This window comes from Paramormyrops kingsleyae, chromosome 9, assembly GCF_048594095.1.
Source record: "Paramormyrops kingsleyae isolate MSU_618 chromosome 9, PKINGS_0.4, whole genome shotgun sequence".
NCBI classification, from domain to species: Eukaryota; Metazoa; Chordata; class Actinopteri; order Osteoglossiformes; family Mormyridae; genus Paramormyrops; species Paramormyrops kingsleyae.
Genome location: NC_132805.1, coordinates 6,042,295 through 6,060,000, shown reverse-complemented (window position 1 = coordinate 6,060,000; position 17,706 = coordinate 6,042,295). Strand labels below are relative to the sequence as shown.

At 43.7% G+C, this 17,706-nt stretch overlaps 2 protein-coding genes across 2 annotated transcripts in view; both read right to left on the bottom strand.

Moving 5' to 3' along the window:
* ilf2 (interleukin enhancer binding factor 2) overlaps window positions 1-6,037 on the bottom strand; it is a 12,021-nt gene extending 5,984 nt beyond the window's left edge. The window contains exons 1-7 of the mRNA XM_023801375.2: window positions 5,881-6,037; window positions 5,008-5,067; window positions 4,625-4,667; window positions 3,594-3,698; window positions 3,325-3,402; window positions 3,070-3,172; window positions 1,092-1,157 (exon numbers count right to left, since the gene is read on the bottom strand). Of these exons, the coding sequence (XP_023657143.1) occupies window positions 1,092-1,157; window positions 3,070-3,172; window positions 3,325-3,402; window positions 3,594-3,698; window positions 4,625-4,667; window positions 5,008-5,067; window positions 5,881-5,885 (460 nt within the window). The 5' untranslated portion in view covers window positions 5,886-6,037. The remainder of the gene's footprint in view (window positions 1-1,091; window positions 1,158-3,069; window positions 3,173-3,324; window positions 3,403-3,593; window positions 3,699-4,624; window positions 4,668-5,007; window positions 5,068-5,880) is intronic.
* A 2,752-nt stretch (window positions 6,038-8,789) lies between these two features.
* Window positions 8,790-14,255, bottom strand: LOC111838419 (chromatin target of PRMT1 protein-like). The gene is made up of 6 exons (XM_023801377.2): window positions 14,001-14,255; window positions 13,386-13,476; window positions 12,259-12,409; window positions 11,341-11,524; window positions 10,339-10,473; window positions 8,790-10,006 (listed from the first exon to the last, which is right to left on the bottom strand). Exons 2-6 carry the CDS (start codon window positions 13,448-13,450, stop codon window positions 9,813-9,815), a joined length of 729 nt encoding a protein of 242 aa, XP_023657145.2. The 5' UTR covers window positions 13,451-13,476; window positions 14,001-14,255; the 3' UTR covers window positions 8,790-9,812.
* Between the last annotated feature and the right edge of the window lie 3,451 nt (window positions 14,256-17,706).

The window sequence follows — 17,706 nt, the reverse complement described above, 5'->3', positions numbered from 1 at the left end:
GTCGAGAACCTCACTTTACCACACTTGTCCGCCACCTCGTCTCTCTGACACACTAAATCCCAACAGTACTGCGCAAAAGTTTCAGGAAGCAGAGAAAATGACGTTTAAATGACCTTCATGTTGGTATCAGACTAGGTCTGCTAAAATGTGTTAGCCTACCCACTTCAAAAGTCATCCCCGTATTTGCAGCAACCACCCAGTACCCCAGAGTATTTTTCCACAGGCACATTAGCACACAGCACTTGGTTAATACATATACCATTGAGTTAAGTAATTGAATTAATTAAAGGAGCTGGTAGTGAGAATTAAAGACACATGGCACGACTGGGGTGCCCCTGAGCAGAGGTTTGGGAACTGTAGTGTTCATCTATCCATCTAGATTATCAGTATTTTTTTGGGAGAAATTCTTCTGTTTTTGTCTCACTTAAAACATTTTCTTTGACTGCCTAATTACCAGAGCCTAGTTACAGCTCACTCCCTTCCCGGGTTTGGAGAGTAACAGTGATGTTCACTCTGTGATTTACCATCTGCATCTTTATTTTTTTTTTTTTACCGTGTGCTAATTTCTGCTAGCACATCTGTGAAAATCGCCATCTTTTCTTAGCATCAAATGCTAGCAGAATTAATACTTGCTCATGTAAATTTGCATCATAAATCCATTCCGTTTAGCTTTTCTATAGTACTTTTTTTTTTTTTTAAGTAGGTGGTCGGAAATGTTCAAGTTCCAAGTTATCGGGAATGCACTGCGATACTACTACTAATAATATATAGAATATCGTTTTTTTTTTTTTACCTTCAGATAATCCATGTATATCGACGCAGAACACCAGTATTTCAACCAATCAGATGTTGGTGACGCGACCGGCTGAGTCTGGTCATGCTTTTGGCCCAGCAAGAAAGCAGGACCATATCAGCGCAGGTAGAGCTTGGGTACGACTCGCATGCTTTACTATGGAAAACTGCCAGTTAGCGGTATAGTTCGGCTACGGCTCAGTTCTCGGTGGCAGTGCCAAACCCCAAAGTAACGAGCTGTGTGACGACAGACATCAACCTTCTACCCGTGGATGGAGAGCAGTAAGGTTGCTACACACCTTCTGAGGGGTCCTGGGTGCGAAGGGTCTCCACAACCTTGTTTCCCAGAGCAGCAACAGCCTCCACTTACAGACGGAAAAAAAAGTCGACACAGTAAATATCGGTTATTTACGCCTCATGATTACCCTAATTCACATATAACATCCCCAGAGCAATGGCAGTAAACATCAGGAACAGATGGGATTGTATACCCTGCTAGGCAAAAGAAAAAGAGCCGAAAACTATTTATCGCATGTTTTATGATTACTTTTCTTGTTTAGCAAATACAGGTGAAATAAATAATAATGTTTTCGCATTATTGTATGCATTGTCTGTAGCCAGCGTACAGTTTAGAAGGGGATGGCTTTGGCCTTGTTTTTGTCAATTGGGCAAACTGTCTTACAGCCTTTCACACTGTGCTGCGTCTGTGCTGTTCCATTCATGTCTGATTGAAGTCTGAGGATATCCAGATTGCACTGTCTACAATTCAGAGAATTGGTCGCACATTTCAAGTGACAGGGTCTGTGGCACAGAAAGCAGGTCCTGGAAAACCTAAAGTGACAAGTTGAGACGACAGAAGGCTGAAAATGACTATTCTGAAAAATCGTAAGAAGCTTCTCACAAAATTAGCACAGGAATTCAGAAATGTGCAACGTGAAGCTGATTCACGAAGAGGGATTACAAGATGGCTCAAGGAAGCTGGTTCTTCATCAAAAAGCTGTGCAAGGAAGCCATTGCTTTCCACAAAGAATGTTGCACAGACTCAAATTTTTGGCACTTTATGATCACCATGATTCTCAGTGGTTTTAGCATGTTCTCTGGAGTGACGAGTCACGTTCTGAGCTGGGTAACGATGCTCCCAAACACTGTCTTGGTAGATCAGGAGAGAAATTCAAACCAGAATGGATGTCGACCACTGTGAGACATAGTGGAGGCGGGATTAATGGTAAGGGTATGTGAAAAGTCCATTAATACAAAGGAGTACCAAAAGAGTTGCTTCCAAGCTTAAACACATTGTGTAGTGGAAATAACAGACAAGACGCCTTTTTCCAACAAGATATTGCACCAGCACATACAACAAAAACAACAAAGTCATGGTTGGAGTGCCATTCACTGACAGTGATGTTTTGGCCTGGTCAGCCACCAGATCTTAACCCCATAGAGAATATATGGGGGCATATCAAGGCCAAACTTGGCAGAAAATTCAGGAGCAATGACCAGCTGTGGGAAGCAGTCAAACCAGAATGGAACAGTATTGCTACAGCACACTGCAAAAGGCTGTCAGACAGGAATGGAACAGTATTGCTGCAGTACACTGCAAAAGGCTGCCAGACAGGAATGGAACATTATTGCTGCAGCACATTGCAAAAGGCTGCCAGACAGGGATGGAACATTATTGCTGCAGTACACTGCAAAAGGCTGCCAGACAGGAATGGAACATTATTGCTGCAGCACATTGCAAAAGGCTGCCAGACAGGGATGGAACATTATTGCTGCAGCACATTGCAAAAGGCTGCCAGACAGGAATGGAACAGTATTGCTTGCCCAAAAGGCTGAGTTTTTTTAAAAGAAAAACAAGGGAACAGCCTAAAATACTAAAACTTAACATTCACCATTTATAAACAGTTAGCCAACAAGCACGTTATCCGTATGTTATCATTAAGGTATCGGATAGGCGCAATGGCTAATAATACAATATAGTTAATGTGGGAACAATGCAAAAACGTAAAACAAAAATGTGTCCTGTAAAATCTTGTAAAATGTGCTAAACGCCCAGTCATACTATAAAAAAATACCGTCGTATACCGTGAACTTTGAAAAATACCGTGATATAAATTTTAGGTCATACTGCCCAGCTCTACTAGATATATACAATATTGTGTTACATGGTTGCATTTGTATTTGTTCAAATAAAAATAGTACGTATAGAAACGGTGTTAAGCCGTTTGCCTCATTTTCTTGCCCAGCAGCGTAAACAGCTATAAAACATCGACTTACACGTCGGCAGTATTTTGAGGATGACGACCAGGTCGGCCACGTTATGTCCCGTCGTCATGGTGCCCTTCTTGTAAGAGCCCACCTGACGCACTTCTTCTATTTGCTGGGAAAAAGAGAGAATCGGGAGCGATGAGATGGGCAGTGCCGTCGGCTGACGCTTAAAAGTGGTAATAAAGGTAACGCTTAGAGATGCAGCTTTTGAAAACACCAGTCCATTTGTTGCCAGCGACCTGAGGACGGCACAGAAGCACGCACCACTTCAAAGTTCCCTGGGGCCACGATGAGATTGTCGATGACATTGTTGATCTTTGTTACCAGAGACAAGATGGAGGACTGGAATGGAAGAGGACAGCTGTATTATAAACCTTTTTAGATACAGAATCTAACAAAACGTATGTATATGTACACATGTAGTAAACTGGATATCATGACTTTTACCATTGGTTGGCATACTAATAGTATCTCGGGCACTTGTACTGAGGACAGCAAAAAAAGCCTGCAAATAAGGTCAGGGACTCTGGTACCTGCTCAGAAGGTGTGGGGCTCAGATCCTGGTTCCTCTTCAGCAAACATTCACTGAAGGAAGTTTCATCTGGTGCGGGTTTCACGCGGGGAAAGGCCATTTCACACTGAAGAAACGCACAGGTCAGCCAGTGTCTCAAAAGGTAATTTACTCAAATGCTGAAACAAAGGCCAGCATCGTCTTTGCTTTCCATAATGTAATGGCCATCACATTCACACGCAAATGGCCCTTGGTTCGAACGAGAGTGGAAATACAATTGTGTTTTACCTCTTTACAAAGCTGGAAGGTCTGGAAAGCAACTGAGAGGCTCAGAATGAGCTTGCAACCCTCAGGCCATCAGATAACTAAATACCTCCATGACAATCATAATGTAATACTTGCTCCTTACACATGCACCACATGCTTTATTTGAACTATGTTGCACATCTCTGGTATTTCAGTTGTTCCTGTTCCTTATTTATTGTATCGCTACGTTTTCAGTTTTATCCTGAAAAAAAAAAAACTCAGTTTTTACTTCACAGAGAATACTGAAACTTTAAAGCTGCGATGTCATCAAACTGAATCTCATTTATTCCTGTTAGTGTTTCTGTTGCGGCAGAGTTGACATTTTATTTCTCTGCAGGATACAGTCAGATTGTGTATCTGGTATATGACAAATAAAAATCCTTGAATTGCTTTAATCCAGGAGGTTTCTGGAGGTGCTGCTCCAGCCCCATTCAACACTGGAAACCAGAGGTGGAGATTTCAGGCCCAGAGAGTACAAATCCAGAACAACATTATGATGATGTTTGGTGGGAGAGCGTATATCAGCACAGTATTTAGATAATGTGCGCAAGAAAAATTATTTTAATAAATAAATATCACTACAAATTGTATACAAGATTAATTACCTAATTATTCAAACGCAATCAGTACACTGCGATGCAAGACAAACACACAAACTATAATTGGTTGTGCAAGTATGGGTCTAAATGATGTAGCAGGAGTGTAATAAAACCAGACGCATTTGGAAATCTGTTCACAAGCACTCACCACATAGAAGTCAAATGGGATGTGTGGGACGAACGGGCGATACCTGCAACAAAGGGAGTAAATGAACAAACAAAACTGTGCCACTTAGAAACAGACAAACTTCGACACACAAGAAAACAACTATTTTTTTTTGCCAATAAAGTGTCTCTAAACTAATAGATCAAAACTATACAAAAATGTGCACAGAAACCTCAGTTAGCACAAGACACACTGAATACCGTTTGTTTATGCTACACTGTGTCACATTAATTGTTTTATCTAGTAAATCATTGTCAAGATATTATTCTTGCGACTCGTTGCTGTATTCCGTCCTTATTGTTGCATCACATGTATATTGACAGATTATCTTTCTCTGCACTCAATCAAACTACAACCTCACTTACCCCTGAGCGAGTCCTCCTCGGGACCCGAACCGGCCACCCCGGCCCCGGCCCCGATCGCCTCTAGGAGAAAAAAATAATCATGTTTTATACGTCATTCTGAATTTCAGCGCAGGAAGACTGACAACTACGTGCGATTGGAGTCCCAACAGAAACCCCATCACAAGTCAAACAGGAAAGCAGGAGCACCGCAAAGCAGCCGCTTCATGCAACCGACAGCAGCCGCTCAAAATAGCAGGAGCCCCAGACCACGTATGTTCACAGGTACACTAAATACCACCGTAATAAAACTTTCGGTTAAATGTACTATTATGTAGGAATTATAAATGAAGTATTGCTAATTGCTTTTCAAAGATAACGAGCAACATTTGAGAATGATATTACTAAAATTGCATAGCTACAGAAATTTCAGTACAGCTACGACGAATATACAGCTTTCTGATTATGGCGAGCAATAGTCTGAATAGATGGCCATTTCATAAACAGTACCACATGCATGGGCTGGATGCTTTGTTAAGTCAGATACAGCACACAGCAGCACAGGCCGCACACATTGTAATTCAATAAAAACGTCCGGTTTTTAAGAAATTAGCTACCTCGTGTCAGCATTTTCACTACATCTAATACATGTGGTTGTCACTAAACGATAGATTAACGAAATCCCCCGTCCTGAATTCCAAAACCTGCGACCGTGGCTGGAAGCAGCGAGGCAGCCTTACGCTTAAATGCCGACCGGCATCATATAAATCAGGGCAGAATTCACTCGAGATCCCAGGCTGAAGGCCTAGGACGGCTGAATAAGCCTGTCATCTTCTGTTTACGTTTGTAATTTCAATTGCATGCATTCCTAACGTACAACGGATACTTCAAAGTTACCTCATAGCGTACGACGTTTTGAAAATTTAGAAAAACCTAAAAAGGAGAAATGTGTTATTTTCCCTGTTTAATCCTTTTCGGTCCCCCCGTTGCATTAGTGTCCGTTGGCAACCGCTGAGCCTCTCGGTTAGGTGCCAGAAAACCAATGAGAAACGAAGAAGGCACCGGTATGGATTTTTGATTGGGTGTCTGTTCTGAAGGCGGGGAAATGAGAGCAAGAGCCAAATCGGAATGAATGAACTACAGAGAAAAAATATTGTACCCCTAGATGGCACTTTACTAGCAACGTACGATGTACATAAAGCGTAAAATATTGTAGGCTAATACTGGGTCGTAGCGCCGGTACCTCCACGCAACAATATGTATATGTAATTGAAACATGAATTTAAACATACAACTGTAAGACTGTAATATACGAGTAAACAGTACATTGTTACTACGTGAAAGCTATGTCTAATTTACACAAAACACATTGGTAATTGTAAAGTACAATGAATGTCTTTACCACACATGACAGAACATAGTGTATGTATCAATTGATCCATTTATCTGTGGAAGAAAAATTATAAATCAACCCCTCTAATAACTCTAGTTAAGCCACTTAGAATAAAACTCCGGACCTCTCAGTTGGTGAGCAAAATTATCTCCTTTATTCAGGCAATCCAGCAAAGCACTCCAGTCACACTTTGGTACCAGGAACCCCCAGCAGAAAGAGCAACCAGTAGATAAACCATAACACCCAATTCCCTATAAGGACATCTACAGTAAGTCCTGATTGGTTGCAAAATACCAACAAACCAAGATCAAACATACAACAAACACAATTCTCCTGCTCTATTGGTTCACCTTGGCTGCAGCGTACATACACCCATTTTATGGCTATGAATATTGATTTACTGTAAATACATGGCTAACATATGATTAATATGATAACTACTTATACATTTGTAATACAACATATTGTGTACGACCTATTGTGACTACTTTATAACTACATCTCTCTGCACCAGTTGGGGCAGCTTCGAATCCCTTCCTGCTGGTGGTTTCTCTCCCCCCCCCCCCCACTGCCCGTCTCTCCAAGGTGTTCAAGGCCTGTGAGACTGACCATATGCAGGCTACCATGAGACAAGGACACACGGTATTCAAAACAATCTCTTCTCGCCTAAGGCCTAAGACATAACACACCCAATATGCCTCCCCTCCCAGGCCTACCGATGTCCAATTTTCTTCCCACACTGGAGATATTTCCCTGTGGTGTGCTATGCCTTCCACCATCAGGGACATATCGCCAGCCAGTGTCCCAATCAGGGTGAAGAAAGCCCTGGATGGCCCACCGCAGGGGACAGGTGGTGAAGAGGGTCAGTTCATCGCCTTAACTTGGCCCCTAGCAGGTGACCCATTGCTTAAACTGAGAGTGGAGGGAAAGGAAATCCCTTTGATTGTGGATATGGGTAGAAGGTTAACAATCAGAGAAGAAGAGTCAGGAGTCCCCAACACTGGCAGAACTGTAAAAATAATTGGTACCTGGGGAATCCACAAATTCTTAGAGGAAACAGAGCCTTTGTTAGTGGAGCGAAGCCAAGGGGCCAGCACCAGTCCCTAATTTCACCCCATTGCCCTGTCAACCTGCTGGGAAGGGACTTAATGGGGAAATTGGAGATCAAGGTGGAAGTGGGGGAAGACGGTTTCACAGTGACTTTGGAGGATTTGTGACTGTGGTGCTTATCGGAGGAAGAAAACCTTGAGGCTTGGTGGCTGTCGGACGACACGATCCTGAGAGACTGTATCTCTGAAGGAGGGGAACAACCTGAAAGATTGCATTTTGGAAAAGGAGGGGCTGAGTGGATAAAGGAGTTTGAGGGAGAGGGAGAACTGGGAGAGAGTGTCGTGCTTGATTAGTTTTACGTGGCAGAGGACAGATCTGCTGCGTCTGTCAGTTTGTCAGCTAACCAGGAGGAGTGGTATGGAGGAGTGGTATGAGTGGTATGAGTGGTATGGAGGAGTATGGAGTGGTATGGAGGAGTGGTATGTGGGAGGGTCAGTCCCTCGTGTCGTATGGGAAAAAGGGGTCATTGGAGTGGAAGGATTTAGGGCCTTGGCTGGCGGAGAGTGAGAAAAGGAGTGAGAGGGTGGATGAGTGGAGATGGACAGGTGCAGAAGTACAAAATAGACCAGTGTGTAGAGGTAAAGAGAAAGGGGGATGCAGGAGAAGGGAAGGAGAAAGGTGACAAACCAGTTAGAGCCTTTTTGGTCACCAACAGCTCACCAGGCATCTGAGATGTTGCCACCTGTCTCATCCTGTTCCTCCTACACACATGGTCCCCAAGGCACAGATGTCTTTGGCTCTGTGTGCACATTATGGTTTATCTACTGGTTGCTTTTTGCTCAGGGTACCTGGTACCAGTGTGTGACTGGAGCGCTTTGCTTGATTGTTTGAATAAAGGAGAAAGGTTCTGAGTTTTATTCTAAGTGGTTTAACTAGAGTTATAAGAGGGGTTGATTTATAATTTTTCTTCCACAATTCATCCATCCATCTGTCTTCCAATCACTTTAGTACACAGTCATGTGTACATGAAAACATGCACCCCCCCCCCCCACACACACACACACACACACACACAAATCCCAGTCCCTGGATGTTTGAGGCAAGTGTGTTAGTACCTAATCCCCCTACATAGGGGACGTGTGACACAAAAACTCAGCTTCCCCATTAATACCCAATGGTGGGAATGGAATTTGGCTTCATTTACAATTCAGGCTCAGTGTCAGTGGCAGAAAATTGAATTGAAATAGTCTGCAACAGCCACTCAAACCCAAGACAGACAAGAAAATGTGCAATTATTGTCTAAACGTATGAAAACATGGATTATCACTGGAGCAATTTTGATGAAATGAATGATGTAACCATCTGAAATGTTTGTCTTTTATTGAAACCAAGCAGAACAAACAATTCAATACAAAATGAAATGCATTTTCTGCAAAATACAAAAACAGAAGTCAATCACATTCCCCCTCCATCTTGCATTCTGGTAAAATAATTACTCTGTAGTCTGGGGGGACTGATAGTTGCATTAAGAGAAATGCTACATCAGGTCAATAAAACTGATGCAGCATCTTATAGAAAATTACCTGTTAACTTGAACAGTACATGATTGTTTCAAGAGAGTGATCATTCCAAAATGATTCCAGAACCTTAGCATTAGTATCAACTTGCTTGGTATTCGTCAGGTTTGCAGAAATGGTTTATAGTTTTCTTCACCAGCAGTTTGCACGTGTACGAGTGGGCAAGCACCACCTTCCTTGATACAAAACAAAATCTCAAAAAGCTTTTAAAAATCATAAATATTAAAAGGATACTAAGTGAACCAGAAAAGCCAGCATAAAAAAAAAAAAAAGTACCTGGACTCGGGTCTAAAAAGACCCAATTCTGTAAGCCAAAGGTTTTGTATATTTAAAAGCAAGACTACATCCTTCTAGACCTTTCTTTAGAAGAAACACATTTAACTATAGTCAATAATAATTTCTTGATGTTTCTCCCATTCTGTAAAAACATCCCTTAACAGCATAGATAATGTTTTGAATTAGAAAAAATAAAAATAAATTAGAGAGAGAGAGCGAGAGAGAGCGAGATCAACAGCCTGGCCAGTTTGCAGGCCATAGCACCCCTCTTTGACCAGGAAGCTGATCTAACTAATTCAGAATGGCCGCTTCCTGTAGCAGCATGCTCCTCTGCAAGGTCCCCATTCAGGTGCAGTTAGTTGCTGCCGCAGGCCATTCGATGTCAGATCAGGCAGCAGCAACCAAGCAGGTGCCAGTCTGGGTCACCAGTCTGACCACACACACGCACGCACACACACGCGCACACACGCGCACACACACACACAGTTCCTGTGTCGGCCACGCAGGGGATCTTCGTTTGGCGACGTCTCCATCTACTCCATGCCCTCAGGGTCGGCCTGAGCCATGTAGGCATCCAGCTCGGCATCCAGGTGCCCTTTGGTCTTTGACATGTAGGCATCTAGCTGGTTGTCCAGTTGCTCTCGAGTGACCACGGGGCGGCTGGCCCCCCTTCCCCGTCCCCGACCCCCAAACCCACCACGACCCCTCACAGTCACACCACCACGGCCTGCAGAGGGAGAAATGGAAGAGTCAGATGCGGCAACCAGAAAAATCACAAAACAAAATGCTTTCCATTATTACTATATTCAACTCTACGATTGTTGAGATGATTCTAATAATAATAATAATAAGTTGTCTTGTGCTGAACATTTATTTGGGTTTGTGCTGTGCTTTAGGAATCACAATGGAAAGAAAGATTCTCTCTCTCCCTCGTCAAAATCTACCACATGCAGGTTAGACAGCATTTCCAAAACTGTCGGTCCACTTTGTATATCAATCTAATACAGCAAGTAGCTCTCACTGTTTGTCTGAAATGACAGAGACCTAAAACATCTTCACCTTTTTCTCCCAGGCTACCGTAAGCTCCTCGGCCCCTAAAGGTCCCGCCACGACTGAACACGCTCCCACGCTGCCTCAGCCCGCGATGCAGTCCCAGGCGTGTTGCAGTGCCCCAGCCACGAATCTGGCCTGCTCCTGCAAGAGGAAGAATTGTGTGAAAGAGAGGGAGGGAGAGAGAGAGAATCTCTTTCCATTGTGATTCCTAAAGCACAGCACAAACCCAAATAAAATGTTCAGCACAAGACAACTTTACCAGCAGCTAAAAAAAGTCAAAAGCACAATCACAAGTTATACATGCTCTACACTGAATGTATAATTACCACTTAACTGATGTCCAGTACTGTTTGTTCCTATGCACAAGTGGATCACCGGTGTGCCCTTACCCCCCCCCCCCAAAGATATTTTCCAGAGCCATAAACATTGTAAAGGACCCATCCCACCCTCCACACGGACTCTTTTCCCTCCTACCATCTGGAAAACGGCATCGAAGCTTCTACTCCGCCTCTACCAGGCTGTGCAACAGCTCCATACCACAAGCCGTCAGAAACCTGAACACACACTGATATCTGGACTGTCTAAATTCCTCTAAACTGCATATACATACTAACCCTAAACTGCATATACATACTAACCCTAAACTGCATATACATACTACCTCTAACTGCAACAGCACTTTACTTACGAAGTTTACATCTCTGCACTATTTATTTACTGCCTGTTTGCACCTTGCACGCCCTGTTACTGTGATGTTATGTGTACTATACATTACACTGGGGCCATGGAGAAATGTTGTTTCATCACTGTTTGTACATGTATGAAGCTGCTGACAAAGTAACCTTCAACCTCCTGGAAGATGGACAAAAAAAACGAAGGAGGTATGAAAGCAGGCACCACATTTTTGTTTACGTGGAGGCTTTTGATTGACTGATCACTGAAACAAAGACATTGATCCCTCAGCCTGGCACATGTAGGTACAGCCAGAATCGCGGGTCCCACACACACCTCTTGGGGACAGGGTCCCCCCAAAGTTTGCTCCGCGGGCCCCCCGGCCTCGCAGTCCTCCGCGGCTCATCCCTCGCAGTCCTGCCAGCGCAAAACCACGCCCGCCCTGGACGCCCCTCAGCGCCCCCACGGGCTTCCCCAGCCGGGCCTGGATGTTGCTCTTCCCCAGTCGCTGTTTAAGGCTCTGGAGCACAGAGGGGGAGAGGATCGACGTCTCAAAACTCATCCGAGGCCCTTCGGTTATGTCCGTACCCCAGACCGGTCATTTGATCAACCTGACATCACATGAATACCACGCCCTCCAGCTGCATGGAGATAGAGAGAGATTGAACACAGACACTCTAAATATTGACTCAATTTGGGCACGTCTGACGAGAACAAGACGATACTCAATACCCTAAGACAGCACCTCTCAAAGTGGAGAGGCAAAGAGCTCCAACGCTCGCCCGACTCATCCAGGCTGATCTGCCCTCCGGTCAGATTTACCTCAGACGACAAGGAGCAGAACCGTCTAAATTAGCAGGGACAAGACCCACCCAAATAACTACCACTCTACCTGGCTAAGATCTGGCAGGCACTCCTGCTGAGTGAGAACTGAGAGGTTCAGAAGGCCCTCTGCAGGTTACTAAACATTTAACCGATGGTTATAATTTAACATTTGCTCCTTATTTATGCAACTCACACTTAATTTGTAGTATTGCACATCTCTACACCATTTTCCAGTATAACTCTGATCTGCTGCGTCTATTATATTCATTACATTGTTACCTTTCTGTCTTATTGACTTCAACTATTTTTATTACGGTGGAGTTGACTGCCTTGCATTTCACTGCCGGATATAGAATGACTGCATGCCTTGCACGTGACACATAAACCCTTTGAATGGAACCACAGGCGAGCTGGCATCTGTGTCCCCACCTGTTTGTGCTGCAGGGCTGCCTGGACCGAGGGCCTGTTCTCCATCTGCTGGGCCAGCCGGCGGTTCCGGGTGCTGGCGGCACGCTGATGCTGCACGCCGGTTCTGATGCTGACTGCCGTGGGCTGCTTGTTGCTCAGCATGTTAGTGAAGCTTCGGGTTCAGAGACGGGGGGGGGGAGGGAGGGAGAAAGAGAGAGAGAGGAGGACAGGGAGCAGGGGTGGGGGCTTTCATGGCAAGTCGTCCAAACACACCACACACCCCTGGGCATCCAGCGGCAAGAAAACAAGTCATGCCCCACAGTCTTCAATCCTCCCCCAAAATACAACTGATGATTTTTGTGACGAGAAAAAGTAGTAAAGTCAATAAATGGCAAAGCAGAAGATGGATAAAAGCCAGACGCAAGAGGGACGTGGTGAAGGAGCAGATCGATGGCGTGATCAGAGACACAGAATGATCAGGGTGAAGGGAGCGAGAGAGCGCCACTTACAGGCCACCTGTTCCCCTTACACCACCAGGCAGGTCCTCCAAAAACAATTAGGGGGGAGGTGGCCCCGGGCTTCAAATATATCCAACTGCCCAGCCTCTTACAGCCCAAACCGCACCTGTGCCGAGGGGAAAGGCAGCGACCCCCTGTCATGTGACAGAGGAGGCCTGGGAGGGCATGTCTAGGTCAGGACTGGGCATCCGTTTGCAGATGACGCAGATACAGGAAGGAAGATAGGTGGGGGGGACGGGATCCGAAGGAGCTGGGAGGGGACAGTGTGTATGGCCTTGCTCAGTCCTCCCCCCGCTTCCGGCACTAAGAGGCAGCAGTGCAGCTCATTCCAGCCTCCTGACAGGACCTGACGCCATTCGGCGTGGGGGGGCAGGGGGCCCAAGGCGGCCGGGTTTATCAAAAAACCGTTTCTGAAGAGCCACCACACTTGGTAACACACCCCCTCCCCATGTTACTCTTCTCCCCCTCCATCTACAAAACTGTTCCCAACCTGAGGCTCATTTTGCCGACTTTTTGATTTTTCCAATCTTCTCTCACCCCCCCCCACCCCACCCCACCCCACCCCACCCCACCCCATGCCAGCACTTGATCTTGCCATCTACGTATAACAGCCTTGTCACTGGGCCTCACCGCTCATTCAGGGACAGCTTGGTGGTGCTTCTCAGTACAACATTCTGAGAGGAGGCGGCACTCATTTTGTCTTCTGTGTGCTGGCACGCTCCTAGGACAGACAGGCACAGAGGGTAAGAGGCACGGTAACTATGGTGACTAAGGTTAGTACAGTAAGTGTTCACATAATGTTAGGCAAGTACAAGAATTCAGTAATGGACCAACGTAGGTTAAAATGAATAAACTAAACTTAATTGCAAATTAATCAAACGAAGCAAGTTGACTTAATGAAGAATATTCTATAGTTAAAAGTCACACTGCCAAAAAGAGGACCTACATCTTATGAAAACTGTACAACTTAAAAAAATAACGAGATTTTTTTAATTATGCTTCGCAGCGGGTCGCCAGTAGCTGTGCAGATGTCGGCTGGCAATTTGGCTTCTCAGCTAACAATGAACTCTTCTTGGTCACCCATCTATTTTACGAACAAATTCATATCCAATTCCAAACGGAGGTGTCATTCGCGTTTTAATACAACACTGACCACAACGCTTACATTAAAATACCAGGAAAACATCACTGTACGAACAAAAACTAGCCGGCTAGGCAATCAGTTGGCGTTAGTTAGTTACTTACCGTTTTCTATGCTGCAGAAGTCGCGTGCTCAATCAGCAAATTACCAGGCAGGCAAAACCTTAACTGATCTGCGTTCAAGTTACGTGTTTATCCCTTAATTTTTGTGTCCTTAGACACTTCCCCAGACAAACACTCCCTGACTAATGCGACTTAATTTAACGCATAAAAGCTTTTGAGTGGTAATTCCAACAACTTATCATGCCCTACCTTCTGGAAAACGAAATGGTGGTCAAGAAAAGATACAATATGGGTGGAATGAATGGTATAAATAGTGCTGCGTCGAATCTCGCGAGAGTTGACGTAACGTCCCGGAAGTAGTGCTAGGTCACGCCGGTGGATTCTGTGGTGCAAGTAATGGTGTACAGCAGCTCTTGGGGGCTTTCCAGATAACACCAGGGGATGGCTGGTAGCATCTAAAGTACTAACAGAATTAACATATGCACCATCAGTTACAATGCAGCAGATTATCCTCTAGTAAAGCAGATTTTATGCTGTGAATGAGACACAGACCAGACTGGAATTATAACCAGGGCCAATAGGCAGAGGTTAAACCAGCTTGCCAGCCTATTAAATTTAGTCTCAGACGTGGCGCTGCAGCAGTGATGTTCACCTCCGGTCCCATAAAGAGTTTAACTAAACAGATTAAATATGCAACTGGGCAATACAAGAGCAGGTCTGGTATAGGGTGGGCGATAGAGTCCTTTGGAAAGGCTGTTGTGGGGTGTTTGGGTGGAAGAGTTTACATAGTCCATCTTCGGCTTTCTTCCTTCCTCTTTGCAATATTCTGAAAATTGTGTGGATGCTTCTCTTTTTCCAAGCCTTGGTTGGCCAAGCTTGTCATCGGCTGGGCCATGCCGGCCCCCCATTGAGCCAGACCTGCGTAAGAATTTCCTGAGAAAGGACAGCAAATAAAACCCCTCAGCATGGGGACTTGGTAGCAAGTAACAGACTTATTACAAAGTTATCTCTTTCCGGGGGGGGGGGGAGGGGTGGAATGGGAATAGAGCCAATATGAGGCGTGACCCTAAGCATAAAATCCGGGAGCAGGGTTAACCAAAACAACAGAGTAAAAGAAACACAGGACTGGTGTTTTGGGGGGCGACCAGGAAATCAAACGTATGTGTGGAGATTACAGGTTTTGGGACAGGAATCAGCCTGCAGTTTCTGGTTACTGGAAGCAGAACAAGCAGAACACAAACGTATATGTATGGTGTGACACAACAGGCAGGTGGAGCTGATCAGCTGGTATAAACCCAGTTACCTAAATCTCCTTTGAGGCCCATGGTGGCCACCTCCCATCCCAGGAGGCTGCGGTTTTGTCATTTTTTTAAGAAAAGGGAGACAAAAATAAGCCTATAATTAAGTATTTATTTACGGGCTTAAGACTGCGTTCTTAGGTGGATATTTGACCTCGGCCCTTTGAAAGAATTAGGAACCAGGCCTGACAATTGGAGACAGTTAACCCTTTTTAAATGTGCTCCATGAATGCACTTAGAATATCTTTAATAATTTCTACATTAAATATAACTGGAATCTGTGTTAAGCAACTTTTAGGCAGCAAACTGTGTTTTTAATTAGCCCCAGTATGTTTGCTACATTTCAGGTAAGAACAAATCGAAATGCCTGTTTGAAACCAAAGGAATGTGTTTCCTGCTCTTTCATAGACTGCCAGGCGTAAAAGGCAGAATCCCATCGACAACATCATTATACTCATACTCCAAACATTAAGTACATAGGATAAGCTAAGCACTAAAAACCTCTCTTTCCACGTCACACACCTTTTAACAACTATGCCTGTGTGTCAGTTTGTCAATGATCAAAATGAAAGATAATTAGAAATGATACAAACTAAGCTTGTGACATAATATCATATCTTATTCAGACATTGGCAAATTGCCATTTGGCACAGACAAAAAATAGGGTATTCAAATTATTCAAGTTATTGCATGAGCAGTAGAAAATCTGATTAAAAAATTGTAATGGGTAAGAATACACCACCCATGGCTGGGAGAAAATGCTTTTTGCCATCAGCAAGTATAATTAATAATCAGCTTGATGAACTTGTAAGGTTTTATAGTGAATTTTATATGCATTCCACTTCCCTCTCTAGTAAAGCAATGTTTCTGACAGAGGCTGTGATGTTGTCAAGGAAACTGCACGTAGAAAGACAATGCTGGAGACATCCACTCCTCAAACACTGCACTGAGTCAGGATCATGCCGATAAAATGCACACTGCTAAGGAAGAGACAATCTTGATCTTGTATTTTGAATATTGAATCTTGACAACAATGTTGATAATGGTGGCTTCTGCACTGGTGCATTCCTACAGGTGTACCAAATCAGCCATGTTTGGGCAGGACTCCACCTTCTATAATAAGCTATGTAAACACATTGCATACGACGTACAGTCAGGGGCACCGCTAAAGATTTTTGGGCCAATGAATGCATATCAAATTGGGGCCTCAACCCAGACCAATTCAATTATGATTGAAAATTTTTAGGGCCCCTATCACTCAGGGGCCCTTGGAATCGTCCTAACTCCCCCACCCACTTTATGGCTCCCTTGTATACAGTAATTAACAGTGGATGGATCCAATGTAACAGAAGGGATATGAATTTTAAACACATATTTAACTCGCATATTGAATTCATGCAACCTTGCGCTAATGCTCTTCAGTAAACATGAATTACAGTGGTAGCTATGTATGAGTTTCCAATGCAGAGTTTAATATGGTAATACTATGATCAATCAGAAAGTATTCAAACAAGTATACTGTATATGATATCATATACATAGATTCATAATTCACAAGGACTGCAATTTCTATATTTGGCCACATGGCGGGGCCATTCCTCTTTTTGATTAAAACCATGAACAGGCCTGACTTGGTCTGGTCTGAGGATTCTTTTTGCCTTTGTATATGCTAACATTACTTATACAAAATATATTAAATGCTGCAATTTCTATGCTTATCTAAAGAGTTTTATAAAGTACAAATGTACAATCTCTTCTGTGTGAAAGTGGCTGTTCTTCTCATTTTGGCACAATTTTGTTCCATATGGAAATATTTGGTGCAATATATGAGCATATATGTTTTATTACTCAAGATGGAAATGTGCTTGTATATCGTGGCATTGTAGCACATTCTAGAGAGCGAGTGAAGTTTAGATATTTTGAGATGGAAGATAACTGTTGTTAGACGTAAAAGCAAATGCCACATTGAACTCAATAAGACAATATGAGAAGGCCACCTAAATGCTTCATTGAATTTATTTTATTTGCTGAGATCATAAAGAGACTCATAAGGTAGGGCATGATAATTCCGATGATTGCATCAGTTTATTATGTAGTAGATGGATTTGGTATTTGGTTATATACTTGTGTGTGCATATATATATATAAAATATGTGTGTGTGTGTGTGTAGATGTATATTTATATAGCTGTAAAGACCTTTGTATATGATGATATGTATTGTAGATTTCATTTTTTTGTACAGTAGATGTTATGGTCTTAGTAAGACAGCAGAATTACTCCTAGGCATATCTTTTAAGCATTACGTTTTGGCACTCTCTGCCTGCATTGACAAGAATCTTCTGTGTAACCACACTCTCCTGTGGGATTAGGCTTAAGTAAGATGTAGAAGGCTGATGGGAGTCAGGTTCAAGTGTTGAGACTGGTTCCTAAAGCCTGATAAATCTTAGCA